Consider the following 15108-nt stretch of genomic DNA (forward strand, 5'->3'; position numbering starts at 1 on the left):
TCTCGCAAAAAAAACGTCTTAAAATCTACACTTTTTGGAAAATTATCAAATACCCTTGTAAAGTGAATGTAAAATACAGGTGATATATATGGATTGTAGTTTGAAGGTCACATAAAACCATGAAAAAGATGAAATGGCGCATCCGTTGTAGGTGTATAAAAGTGGTCGAATTGTAAATAAAGTTATTATAATATGATAACATAAATATTCGTGTTCGTGGTGGTTGTTAGACACAATTTTTTACAGGAATATAGTGTCAATTCTTCACTTTTGTTGCCAAAATAAAAAAAGAACATAAAATAAGTACTGGCGGGATTGGCAAAAACAAATTTTAAAAGTGTTTCGTTTTTCAAAATTATAATACAATTCTAAAAGGTCACATATTATATCTTTTAGTTTAGATTTAGCGTCGGAATTGACACTGGTGCTGAAAAGAGGTCATTCCATGTATGGCTGTCGTAGATATAGACAATTGTTTGAAGTCATTTTTTATACTATTACTATTTAAGTTAGACCGCGTCATAGATAGGGTGGTGAGGTTGAATGATTCGCTTCGTCCTGTTACTTTGCTGGCATCGTCAAGTTGATCGTATTTATCATTTATTAGTCCAATTATATTACTCGTCTAATACAATGATAATCTCAGGGTAATTTATATTTAATTTTAGCTTCGAATGATTAAATTCTGACGCATCGCACTGCTATTACAATAGTGTTATAACTAATTTGATTACCTACACGTCATTATAACTGCCTTTAAAATATTGTAAGACACATGTAAAAGATATCTACTTAACTCAAAATGAGACACTCTTTATATGAGCTAATTCTGGTCAAAATAGTCCTAATTCAAAAACATAAAATGTTTTTTTCTCTTTTATTTTTAAATATATTTGGCAAGTAGGAAATTGTTTGTAATATACTATAACCTATGCATACATTTTAATTATTTTTCACGAGAACAATGAGTAATTCGTTTTTCGTCGATTCTTAGAAAATACACTTTTAGAGTTAATACACTATTGTATTAATAGTGCGACATCCTTACTATCATTATCATCCATTTACACGTCTCACGTCCCACAGCATGGATGGTTGTCCTTTTATGCGAGGGTTTAGACCATAATGGCCACGGCAACCAAATGCGCGTTGAGGTTTACTTTAAAAAAAGGAAAGCCTGAGTTATCATCAAACACCCGGACATATAAATGAGTTGATGATGATGCCTAGGCTTTCCTTTTGCCACTGCTGAGCACGGGTCTCCTCCCGGGCGAGGGTTTAGGTCATAGTCCGCCACTCTGACCCAATGCTGGTTGTGGACATGACAGGTTTTTTCGAGGGTTGCAAACCTTCTTCTACGTGCAGGTTTCACCACGATGTTTTCCTTCACCGAGAAGCTCATGGTAAATTTCAAATTATATTTTGCTCATAAATTCCGAGAAACTCAGAGGTGCGAGCCCGCATTCGAACTCACGACCCTCTGCTTGAGAGGAGGTAGGTCAAACCATTAGGCTGCCACGGCTTATTAATACTTAATTTTTTAAAGTAATAAATTGATTAAGTATGTAGCTTCAAGCTAAAATTAAATCAGTGCATTGAATAACAACAAAAGAACATTGAACTATATTAAACTGAGTTTGTGTTAGTGCGAATCGACACCATTGATGACGTAGTAACAAGGCAAATCGGAAACATTTCTCCCGCCCCCTCACCGTCATTTAAGACGCGGACTTGCTTAAGGTAGTCAGTATTTCGTGCAAATCGAAAAGAGTCCTTACAACAAAGTCTATAAAGTTTATTTAAGTTTTTTCCTCGATGTTTGTATTAATAAATTATAACAAACTAATGGAGTATTTTTACAAAAAACAAAAGAATATTATGGTAGTAAAACATCATTATAATCAATATTATAGTTTATAAAGCGACATCTCTTGCCAACCCCTGGTAACTATATAGATACCTTTCATAGATTTCTCACCAGTGGCGCTACGGCAAAAATCCGTTAAAAATCAAAACATACCAGTAGAGCTCCTGGTGAAAGAGTTCGTCCAGGGAAGTACTGCTACCTTAGCTATGTCTACCGCCAAGCAGTAATGTGAGCATTACTGCGTTCCGGTTTTGAAGGGTAAGGGTGCTGGTGAAATTACCTTTACTATAATGTCTGTTTCACTATAGGTTTAAAACTCATAAATGGCAATTTTTGAATATCAACCGGAACCCTATAGTAGAAGCATATACTTGGATTATACGTATATGGACCTTTTAAAAGAATTTGTGACTTTGTGAACACGATCGTCAAAAACATCTAGTTTATTTTTATTCCTCGTATTAATGTTACGTTTGCCACTTATTTTTCCATAAAAATTGATATTGTTCTTAACATAAATTACATTTTCAAAAATGTACCAGAGACCGGGCTTTAAGCGTTTTGTTAACACCGGGCTAAAATCGGATTACAACCCATTAATGTCCAAAATAGAAGGCAAAAACTATTTACAGCTAAATATTTATTATTCTTAAATCAAGTTTTGTTCAAATTTAATGATATTATTACAAAATGTTTATTGCTTTCTGATTCTTTCCGATTTGATTTGCCTTTCTGTTGTATTGAACAGAAAGACAATTCTCACGAATTTCACTACGTGCTCGTTGCCGATCCTTGTTTTGTGATTGGTGAGTATTATTATTATATAGTATAAGTGAAGAAAAAACTTTCATAAGTGTGTTAATTTTTTACAAATAATTAAATTTAATTTTTTTGTTAATTTGTTGTTTATTTATTACATTGAGTGGAATGACCTAGGCCGGATTATAGACTTTTTTGTAACGGACTCATTAAAATATCGACTGCACGGATAGTATATACAAAATGTTGAAGAATTAGTTTATAATGACTTCAATAGAAAATAGATTATAGCCAGTACGTGCTAAGAAAATGATCATGCAAAATCAATTTTTTTTTTAAACAAAATACTCAGTTTTGTATATACAAAGGCTTTATTTACATCGTTTTAATGGTTGCCAGTTTGAAATATAAGTAACATGATTAGGGAGTTTTGTCAGTTTATATCGATTCCTCCTATGTTAAGCCACAAAAATAGATATATTATTTTCAATCTCTTTCTTTTTGTGTAGGCCTATTGTACTCAGAAGTGAGGCCGGGAAGCAAAGGATTGCAGGACAGGTATGAGTTACACATTGTATTGTACGAGTCAGGCAATCCACGTTTACGCCGAGGCATATATAATGCTTTTCTCAAACAATGCCAGGGAATAAAGACTAAAGAATGAAGGAGAATGTATAATAGAAAAAGTAAAAATAATTAGTTAATTACAAATTTTGCTTCTTGTTTTAAATTAAGTGGAATAGCAATCCGTTATTGTGATTTCGTTCTTCTTACTAGAACTTATTATTGCCAAAAAAATATAAACAATGCAAAAAAGTTGAAATAACAAAAAGGAAAGTTCAAACATTCAAAGTATTTTCGATTATTTTACCAGCTTTTTATATGGTGCTGGTGTATTCGTGCACAACATTTAGTTATGTTTGCCACCTTTTTTACAACCTAGGTAGGCAAAGTTTCTATCATACAGCCTCTTCATATATGCAATTATGCGTCTTAATTAAACGTAAACTAAGTAGGTAACACTGTATGACTGTTTTTGTTTAGCCTGTTTAAAAGGTTCTTTCTTAGTAAATTTATATAAAAGTTTAGAGCAGGCCTAGATACACTATAATGCGAACATTTCCGAGCACGTTTGAGAAAAACATTAAGTATGTTTCAAATTTAATTGCAATAGCTACCTCGTGTAGAACTACAGAAAGAAGAACTTCTATAAAGTTGAATTTGAACTTACTATTCTTTACGTAGAAGGAATCGATATAATATAGTTATTGTAAAACAGAATAAATAAAGCTCAAAAAGTACTATAGCTCGATGTGCCAAATTTTTAATTAATTTATACAAGGGCAGTCCAGTTTGTTTCATAGGCCTCATTAATGCTGTCATAAGCCTTTGCAAAACAAAATTTCTCATTTACAAAAAAATCATTAAGAAAATAATACCTTGCCAAAGAGCTTTCTCCAACCCTATTTTTATGCTCAACCATATATTTTAACTCCTCATGCCTTTGTAGGCATTCCATTTTCAATTTGTCATAATCCAACCAGCCAGCCACATCGGTTGGCATCTCGTCACTACTTTTCAAAATTCGAAATGTCACATTTCCAAAATGGTGGATGAACTTTTCTTCCTCTTTGGAAATCTTGTCTTCATCCGTCAATTTATACAATTGTTCATCCAACGCCAGTTTTAATTCTTTTCTTAACGTTTTCAAAAAGTTTTTTGTTGTTTTGCCGTGCGGGATGAATTCACAGTCTTGTATGTCGCCATTTTGTGCGTAAATGACTTGCACAAGATGGCGGCCGTCGGTGAGTTGACGAAGTTTTATACCGCTTCTGAAACAAAAAGAGAAAGAGCAGATAAATTTATTGAATTTGTAAATCATAACTAATTAACATAATATATTTACTTTTTTGAATTTAAAATGTCTATTTAATAAGATTCTGAAATTGTTTTCACACTTATGATTTGTCTAAAACTAACTGTACCCAGCAGTCGTTGCTCTTTAAAGCTTATTTTCAGTCTTTTTATTGTCAATTTGTTTAGTAGTACCCCGGATTTAATTCCATTGCTTTGGTATTCATACCAGGTAATTGGTATGATTCTTTGAAACCATAGAACGATAAATACAGTAGAAGTGCTTAGTGGTCGTGACGTGCCACGAGTGCCAACAGTACGCGGAGTTCCACTTGCTTGAGCCCAATCCGCCATTTTCGCTGTGTACTTTATGGTCGTGTTAATTATCTCACGCAAAACCTCGCAAATCATGCAAATGTGCCATATTTTGCTACTTTGGAATGCAAAATCGATAGTCGCACCTATAATGTTATCCATGGTGGTGTTTCAAATCGGCGTTGTATGTCACATTACACCGTATCTATTTGAACATTAGTAGCAGCAGAGTTCCTTGTGAAAGAGTCCGTCCAGGGATTTATTTTTTATAATATCAAGTGATGGGACGAACAAGTCGTGCGCCTGATGGTAAGTAACACGCCTGTCCATAACAGCTGCAGTGCCACTCAGAGTGTTACGGACGGCCGTACGCGCCTGGCCGGTCAGAGCTAGAGTTCAGAGGAAAATGATTAATTCAAGAGCTCTGATTGGCCGAGTGGCGTAGCGACCCATTGATAGGACCGGTACGATGTGGGAGACACCGTACTTGTATAAATATAAGCAATAATTGTCATTCGAATCAATCACTTTGCAATCACTTCAATCACCAGCAATCACTCTCACTTGTTACAATTGTCTTGTTTTGTAAGTCAGATCGACATTTATATGAATATACAGTCCACTTCAGATTAAAGGAAGTTTCATTGATATCGAAGGAAGATTAAAGCAGGGCAGTTCAGTTTGGCTGACTCCAACACAGAGGTTTAAATTACAAAGATCTGAGTGGCACTGCCACTGCGCCCGACACCCTAAGACATAAGTTGGCAATCCCATGTGCCTGTAATTTCACCAGGACCTTTATCCTTCCAAACTGGAAAGTAGTAATGCTCACATTACTGCTTGGCGGCAAAAATAGGTGGCAGTACTTCTCTGGACGAACACTTTCACAAGAAGCTCTACTACTACTAAATATTATGATGTTGAAGCAAATAATCGTCTGAATTTTACTTGTAAAATGAAAACTCATCTTCATGGTGAATTAATTTGTGGTAAGAGTACTAACTCAACATCTGTCGAACTTCATGGAGGAGGTCTTTAGGCTGAAGGGTGTCATGTTTCGGCGTTTCCGAGGACGGCTATCGGACAAGCACGTTGCGTCACAAGTCGCAGTCCATACGTGTAAATAAATATAGTAGATTGTACAACAATTGCATAAAACGCGTCATTTTACCCGAGGGTAAAATGGGTTTTATGAACGAGTTATACACTCTGCTTTTTACTTCGATGGCGAGGAAATTAAACAGCAATATTACAAATAAACGGTAACACAACTATTGCCAAGGACAAATATGAACTTTCCGCCAATGTACAACTTTTTTTTCTACACGTGACTCAGGTTGGACTACATAATGCTCAGTTATATTTTACAAGCTTTTATTTTTTATGCATTTCTATTTCTTATAACTTATTAGAATTACTATTGCCTACTTTTTAATTTTGTAAAATAGCACGGATTAAAAAAAAAAAGTAAAACTTTATTTTATAAAGTTCTAGTGTTCGTGGCTGTTGGCGCAGGAGTCATTGCCTCGGTCTTAAACGACGATTTTATTTTATGCACTAGAGCATAAAATGCTATTTTATGCAGCTTGCACCCAGCATAAATATGAACTTTAAGAGCATGACAAGTGAAAAATGTCTATGAGGTATGTGTTTATGGGTCTTTTGTAAAAAAAAAGCTGCACTTAATTAACAATACTTTGTCCTATATGAAATATGTATACTAACATAGAAATAAGTAAAATACTAACAAACTGTGTATGTAGTTGCCTGAGTAAAAAACAAATTAATAAAAAAAAAATTAAGACTATCTTTTCTTTAGAAAAGTGTTGCGGCTGTTCTAAAGAAAAGATTCCCTCATTCAGTTTTTTTTTAATTCTTGATACTTTTTACGTAGATCGAGAGATACGTTGAGTACGTAGATCTTAAATGTCAATACCTAGGTCCAACATTGTAGAGCTTGCACATAAAAGCGCCCCTAAGTTTACCAATGTAAGCCGATTAAACGAAAAGAAGTAGATACTTATTAATCGTAAAATAGAGGAGTCGGGTAGGTAATTAAAAAAAAAATTTTGGTGAATAATTTTTCTTAATATCAAGTCGCAGGATGCCAAGTCGCGTCGTGGTGAATGTTCACTGATCCCACGGCGCCGACTCAATCGGCGAGAGCGAAACCCGGGGGGGTTTTAGTGGGGTAGGCCTTCCAGTGTGGAGGGAGAGTCCCCACATAACCCCTGAGTCTCCCTGGGCTCAGGGGTATCCATAAAGATTTCCCCCCCGTCAAAAAAAAAAAAAAAAGGATGCCAAGTCGTACGCCTTATGATAAACTACACGCCTGTCCATAACAAATGTATTGCCACTCAGAACTTTAAGTCGCAAAAATTTGACGGGTCTTGCCACAGCGCTCGTCACTCTGAGACATAAGTTGATAAGTCACGTGTAGCCAAGCCAAGCGCGCGGGTGACTGCATCCCGGGCGGTTCTACTAGTACCCCGCAGACGCCGCGGCTCCCACGAGTGATCGTCCCCGCTATGGGCGGAAAACGCGTCGTGAAATGTGCTACAAAATTTTACATACATCAAATTTTACAACAGCGCTATCGTTTTGTTAACTCCAATAGTATATGTCATCTCATATGTCTTGAATTGTTAATCCTACAGGTATGAGCCTTCAGCTCGACCTTTTTTCCGGTGGCGCAGTCAAGGCCATCAGCGGCCAACTGCAAAATGTCTTAAAAAAAAAGAATTGTTAATGCTTACTACTAGACATGGGGAATAGCGTTACATTTCTATCGCCGTGACTGTCGTTCCGGTTCCAAAAAAAATCACAGTGATAAATCATCGTGATTTTGTCACGACTGTTACTTCCGTGACCTTGTCACCCCTATAACTTACATCACGACATACGGTTTTAGCCAGCGGCTTCTTTCCAATACTTATAGCCGTTTTTTATAGAATGATTTAAGTTTTTACTCCCTTTGTAATAAGTTTCAATTCCATTCAAAAAGTTGATTTTGTATTTAATGTAATTTTGTTTGTTACTTATTTAATGCGAATCTTTGGATTGTTAAAAATATCAATAAAGTGTAAGTATATTTCATTCATTTTATTATTATTATACATAAATATAAAATACCAACTCTTCCTATAATATAACAAATATACAAAAATATTTTACTTTGTTCATAAATAGGTTTATAATAACTGCTGCAGATTTGCTTTGATTTGATGATAAGCACCTACGACCCTTGTGAGTGAGCAAAGAAAGTGATCCTATTTCATTCACTCTCATCGCCGAAATGGCCCGATTTGAAGAGAACTACAACGAGTGGCGCGCTCAGTCACCGCGGCACGGAGATCGCGCCTTGTATCAAATACCTATGTCGTGATGTAAGTGACGGGGATAGCTATTGGAACGGAGGAACACCTATGTGCCTTTGGAACGTCGTTCCTTCGGAACGAGTCACGGTGGTACTGTTTGACGGCGGATCATCGTGGTTTTTTCATTGTGACGTTATTTATCACCCACCTCTACTTACTACCACTACAGCATTGATACGGCACTTAAGTTGTTGAGACATTTCGGTGCTATTACTGCTACAGACATACTGTTGAGTAAATTTACCCTTTTTGATAATACATGCCTTTTAAGTCTGCGTCTAATTCGTCGTTTTACGTACCCCCTCCGCCAACCAGCGCTACAGTTTTTAATTTTTTTATACATTCTTCTTCTTCTATTTTGCTTGTGATGTTGTGTCGCTGATTATGTTATTTTAGTTTTTATTAATGGAACTCTAGGTCTGTATGTGTATCAATTTTGGTTTATTACCTGTCTGTTGATTGTTTGTTTCGTTTGGTGCTGGATGAGCTTTATAAAAGCATAGTGACAATTTTGTCCCAAGCGTCAGCTGTGGCCAGTGGTGAAACTAAAGTACGTAAAAAGCGGGTGGTTGTCGGGTGGAATAAGCATGTGCGTAGTGCGCATGAACAGGCTCGACTTAAATATCAGACATGGGTTCAATATAACAAACCCAAAACTGGTCAAGTTTGGAATGAAATGCGTGAAGGTTAAAGAATCTTCCGAAGTAGGCTTAAGTGGTGTCAGAAAAATGAAGACCAGATCAAAATGGACATTATAGCGGAGCACAGAGCCTCCAAGAACTTCGCCCAGTTTTGGAAAATAACCAATAATCTGAACATTAAGTCGAGTTTGCCTACTGCGGTGTCGGGACGTAGTACCGAGAGGGACATAGCTAACATGTTTATGGAAAAGTTTCAAGTTTCTTCCCCGGTGCCTCAACCACGTGGAGTGCTTTATGCTGGGACTGGGAGTGGTCAGGAGATATTACGTTTTTCTTCTAAGCAGGTGGCTGCAGTAATAAGAAAAATGTCAAGAGGTAAATCTCCAGGTCACGACGCTCTCAGCATTGAGCACTTGAAATATGCAGGAGAACATCTTCCCGGAGTGTTGGCTATGTTCTTCTCGCTATGTATGAGACACTCGTATTTGCCGCCGGAAATGCTTAAAACCATAGTAGTACTGGTACTGAAAAATAGAACTGGTGATATAGCTAATCACGCTAACTACCGTCCTATATCACTGGCCACAGTTGTTGCAAAAGTTTTGGACGGTCTGCTGTACAATGAATTAGACAAATATTTAGATCTGCACGACGCTCAGTTTGGGTTTAGGCCTGGGCTTTCCACAGAAAGTGCCATACTGTGTCTTAAGCAGACCGTCCAATATTACACAAAAAGGCAGACGCCGGTGTACGCCTGTTTTCTTGATCTCTCAAAGGCATTTGACCTCGTGGTTTATGATGTTCTTTGGGGTAAGCTCGAGACAGCGGGCGTACCTCGGAATCTGATAGAAATTTTGAAATGTTGGTACATGAACCAACAAAATAATGTGAGATGGGGAAGAGCTCTCTCGGCTGCGTACAGATTGAGGTGCGGTGTAAGGCAGGGTGGTTTGACTTCGCCGAAACTCTTCAATCTGTACGTGAACGAGCTGGTTGTTGGCCTCAGCAGTAAACCAGTCGGATGTCATGTCGACGGCATATGCGTGAATAACATAAGCTATGCCGACGATATGGTGCTCCTGGGTCCAACGGCGGGCTCAATTGCGGAGTTGCTTCGAACTTGTGAACAGTACACAAGTTCTCACGGCCTTGCGTACAACTGTGCCAAGAGCGAGTTTTAGATCTTTAGGGTCCCTGGTAAGGGAATGTCCTACGAACCAAAGATAAGTCTGAACGGGTTGCCCCTGAAAAGGGTAGATAAATTTAAATATCTAGGACATTACCTGACGGATGATCTCAAAGATCAAATTGATATTGATCGAGAACGTAGGGCGTTGGCTGCCAGATGTAACATGTTGGCACACAGATTTGCCCGTTGTAGTGAGGAAGCCAAAATTACATTATTCAAGGCTTACTGTCAATCCTTCTACACGGGTGGTCTGTGGGTGAACTATACGCAGAAGGCACTCAGCGCCCTGCGTGTTCAATATAATAACGGTTTCAGAATGCTGATGGGACTACCACGGCATTGTAGCGCATCCTCGATGTTTGCTCTAGCGGGAGTAGATGACTTTTTTGCTGTGATGCGAAACAAAAAGGCGTCACTACTCTCGAGGCTGCGTTCTAGTCCTAACAGCATTCTGAAAATGTTTGCGGCTAAGCTTGATGCGCCGATGCTTCAACAATTTATCCAGGTTCTGGTGAGATCATGCGGTTATCGGCGCCTCGAGCGGTAAGTTGCATATACGTGTTCTTGTGTTAGTCAATGTATTGTCCCTTAAATTGTACCTACTAACAATAGCTTTAAGTTTAAATATTCTGTATCTTTTTGTATTACTAACAAGTGGGCCATAGATGTCCAAATAAATTATTTATTATTATTATTATTATTATTAAATAAATAAAAAAAAGAAAAACATCGTTTGCGATAACTGTCACTGTGATCTTGTGGTAGAGGCACTGATCTATTTTACTCGATCTAGAGCGTTCGTGCACTACGTCCGATTCGTATGATTTGACAGTAATTGTTTCGGACGGATGTCAGACGGAGATCGAAAGTAGACCCCCTGTTCCGAATCCGAGAAATGACGGTCCGAAATGTCACAGGGATCATTTTATCTCTAGGTGACTCGAATCTCATTTAGTGCACAAGCGACATCATAAGTGTACTCACATACTCACATAGCTTACAAGTCTGTTATTAATTTAAATACGGATTTACGTTGTTCGAAAATAAACAAATTTGTTATTGTTATGAATTTTGTAATTTTTTTAATAATTATTAATACAAAGATCGAACAAAAAAGAAAAAATTAGAAAAAATCCTTCGATCCGGCCGGATTCGAACTGACATCTTCTAGCAAACCGTGCCAGACGCTATGCTAACTAAGGCACGGAACGAACCAGCGGACCTCACAAATTTTTCCATGATTTGTATTTGGTTTTCAACGATCTTTCAGCCGTAGCGCCATCTATGACAAATCTATGAAAATATTTCGTCGTTTTTTTTTTGTTTTCAGACATCGCTTTATTTCATTTTAAAGATTAAATAAGATCAAACTTGTAACTTTGCTTGCGATAGCGCGCATCTACAATGTCATAGTAAATGTTACGAGACAAATCTGCTTAATGGACCGTGATTACAGCTTAGGGGACGCATTGGCATAGACGTTTGGTTTGTAGTATCTTATTTTAAAACACCCCATGAACAAGGAGGGCTGTCCCGTTTGTGGGCTTATGTGTGTTTTCTGATTTCGTGCAAATAGCGTGTCCTATAAAACATGAATTAAACTAAATATTCTTAAGTAAATTATTTTTTTATGATATAGATAAGCTTAGATATATATTCCATCAAACAAATATGAATAAAAATTGTAAAATCTCATCTTTAACAAATATAAATATGTCGAAATGTCATTACCATCTTTGTCGAATATTTTTTTTTAAAAACATTGCAATTATATTTTAAATGGAGGATGTAACACGACGATGTTACTTGATATATTTGAAGTATTTCGTAAGTGAAAAATCAACATGGTTATTAAATAAATATCTGTTGTAATTGGCATTCACGTCGACTAAATTAGTTTACTCGTGGGTTACAAGTCTGTCTGTATAGACCATCGAGTATATAACCAGAAATAGAGACGAAATAAATGCCATATATTCCTGGTAACACTTTAGCGATACAGCTCTTATAAATATCAACTCTCGTTTGCACTGAAATATTGACAGACCAACTACTGACCTGTGTGTACGTCTCCGTATATTCCAAAAAATATTCTGTATTTATTGTAATAAAGATAATATCTCTAACAATGCCGTGCTGTTCTATTCGGTGGTGTGGGAAAGACAGCAAAAAATCTAATTACAAAACAAACGAAATCACATTTCATCGGCAGTTAAATATGTAACTTCAATTTTCTTCCATTATAACAAAGCTTAAGTTAAACTGATCGATTTGAAGTGAAACAATTGATGACACCCATCAATTGTTTCGAATTCGTGCTGGCCAATCGGAGCGCAGTTGTCACAGTAATGATATGGCAAAATAGTTTTCAAACAAATTAAATGACATTTCGCCTCTATTTCTGGTTATATAACGCAGAGAGATACCTAAGTATTTGTTTATGGTCACGTTAGGAAGTATATTATTTTTCCTGAACGTAAAAAATACCAAAACTACCATGGTTTTTACATCTATAATTTATATTATTTTAATAGATTCATATCGCACCTTCTATAATAAAATATTTACGTAATTATGCAACCTTTTTGGCCAGACTAACAAAATACAATAAATAAAACTTATACCCAGTTTATTATTGTTACTCGTACTAATGTTACGTTTTTCACTATTTAAAAAAAAAAAACTATTATTCTAAACTTAACTTAATTTTTCACAAATGTACTGTGCTAGTGTAAGAATATTAATTTCTTTTTCATCACACTTGCACATAAATAGTATAATTGTATGCAGTCTAACTTGATTATAATGCCCCAAATAAAACCCTCGGGCTCTTTTTCTTCTCATTACCGACCATGGCTGTAATGAGACGAAAACAGGCACAAGGATTTTAGTCGGGGCATTATTTAAGTGCAAGTGTATTGAAAAACATTGCATGCTACACGAGCGGTACGGGAATTACGAACCTCGACTCAGAAAGCCCTCAGTCGTTCGGGCTACTAAAGTCTCGATCGTAATTCCTTATATATCGCCCTTAACACAGAATGTATTATTAAAGACTTGACGATGCATGTATAACACTGAACGAACAATGCCATAAACAAGGTAAACATCGTTAAAAATTGAATGTATTGTTAAGAGTTTTTCAACAAGAACTTTATTATGTAAATCAAAATAAAACAATAAATGTAGATAACGTTGGCATTGTGCCTTTTTAGAAAATTCGGCTGGAAATGAATGAGAATGAATGAATGAGATGTCAACAACTCAATTTTGGTCTATTATTGATGTAATGGATATCACTAACATGTGGTTTCAACAAGACGGTGCCACAAGTCACACAGCCACCGAAACAATGAATTTAGTGCAAACCAAATTTCCCTGTCGCATAATTTCACGAAATTCAGCCGTTAAGTGGCCAGCTCGATCATGTGATTTAACACCGCTGGATTATTTTTATAGGGTTATGTTAAAGACAGAGTCTATACGGAGCCAATCGAATCGATTGCAGTCTTAAAACTCAAAATTCGTGAAGTGATTAACGAAATAGACCCACCATTTTATCAAAAAGTGATTAAAAACTTTGATGAAAGAATCGACATCTGTAATTGTGGTCGTGGTGGATATTTATCAGATATCATTTTTCATGCATAATTGCCAAATCTTACTTTTTTAATACAATAAAAATTTGAATCGTTGTCATGTAAATTTATTGTTTTATTTTGATTTACAAAACAAAGTTCTAGTTCAAAATCCCTTTATATTGTATAGTATATTTAGCAACAGAAAGCCACATAATACGTTTTTGATAAACATTACACAAAAATCAACTTTAATTATAGATACTTAAGAATAAATAACAGTTTTCATTTGTTCCATTGGCTTTCACTCGCAACGGACACGAAAAAGGCGTGTCTATATTTTTTATATTTAAATAACTTCAACGTTTCTTAACTTCTGTTCTTTGATTAAGAATTAATTATTTTTTTTATATCAATTGATGAGTCGAAGTAGTGAGCGACAGGCATCGAGTATATAACCAGAAATAGAGACGAGATGTCATTTAATTTGTTTAAAAAATATTCTGCCATAATCATCACAGCGTTCCATGAATTTGAAACAATTGACGGGTGTCGTCAATAGTTTCACTTCAAATTGACCAGTTAACTTGAGGCTTGCTGTAATGGACGATAATTGCAAAATTACATATTTAATATTTAATTACCGATGAAATTTGATTCCGTTCGTTTTGTAATTAGATGTTTTGCTGTTTTTCCCCACACCGCCGAATGGAAGAGCACGCCATAGTTAGAGATGTTTATCTTTATTACAATAAACACATAATATTTTTGGAATATACGAAGACGTACACACAGGTCAGTTGTTGACGCTGTACTATTTCAGCTATCTAATTTGTAATTTCAGTGCAAACTAGAGTTGATATTTATGAGTGATGTATCACTGATGATTTACCAGGATTGCATGGCCCTTATTTCGTCTCTAATTCTGGTTATTATATTCGATGGCGACATGCCTATCCATAACAGACACTGTGACTGCACCTGTCACTCTGACACATAAAGTTGACAAGTCCCTTGTGCCTGTAATTTCACCAGCTGTCTTTAAAACCGGAACGCAGTAACACTCACGTTATTTCTTGGCGGTAGAAATAGGTAAGGTGCTAGTACTTTCACACGGAGCTCTACTAGTACTCAGGTATTGTCAATTCTTTGTTTTTGTTTGTGTGTGACCGAGGCGTCTGTCTCGTAAGCAGTTAGCGCGTCTTACTAGCGGTTTAGGGGAGAAGACGCGCGGGATACGTGAGTTGCGCTTTAAAGTCGGAAGCTACGTCTGGACATTGTCGCAGGACACTGCGACCGACATCACCGGTACTAACCCGGAGAGCCAGTAGAGGATGAGCTAGACAGGTACCTCCAACCGTGTAGGTTTCTGGGAACTGGGGAGTGTGCCTTACAGCTTCGCCACCAATGAGGAGATTTGGTAGTTGACTTAGAATCGACTGCTTAGCGCTGGCGACCGTTAGTTGTGCAAAGCGCAACGGGAAGAGAGTATGCCTATAGCACCAGTGCTATAGGCATACTCCCTATC

At 36.7% G+C, this 15108-nt stretch overlaps 1 protein-coding gene across 1 annotated transcript in view; it reads right to left on the minus strand.

Annotated features, from left to right (window-relative positions):
• The window catches only part of LOC113226054, a 143326-nt gene that overhangs the window by 40110 nt on the left and 88108 nt on the right, over nucleotides 1–15108 (minus strand). Inside the window, exon 4 of the mRNA XM_026458564.1 lies at nucleotides 4066–4458. Within this exon, the coding sequence (XP_026314349.1) occupies nucleotides 4066–4458 (393 nt within the window). The remainder of the gene's footprint in view (nucleotides 1–4065; nucleotides 4459–15108) is intronic.

The sequence above is a fragment of the Hyposmocoma kahamanoa genome, unplaced genomic scaffold (genome assembly GCF_003589595.1).
Source record: "Hyposmocoma kahamanoa isolate Upper Pololo Valley unplaced genomic scaffold, ASM358959v1 181, whole genome shotgun sequence".
Taxonomy (NCBI): domain Eukaryota; kingdom Metazoa; phylum Arthropoda; class Insecta; order Lepidoptera; family Cosmopterigidae; genus Hyposmocoma; species Hyposmocoma kahamanoa.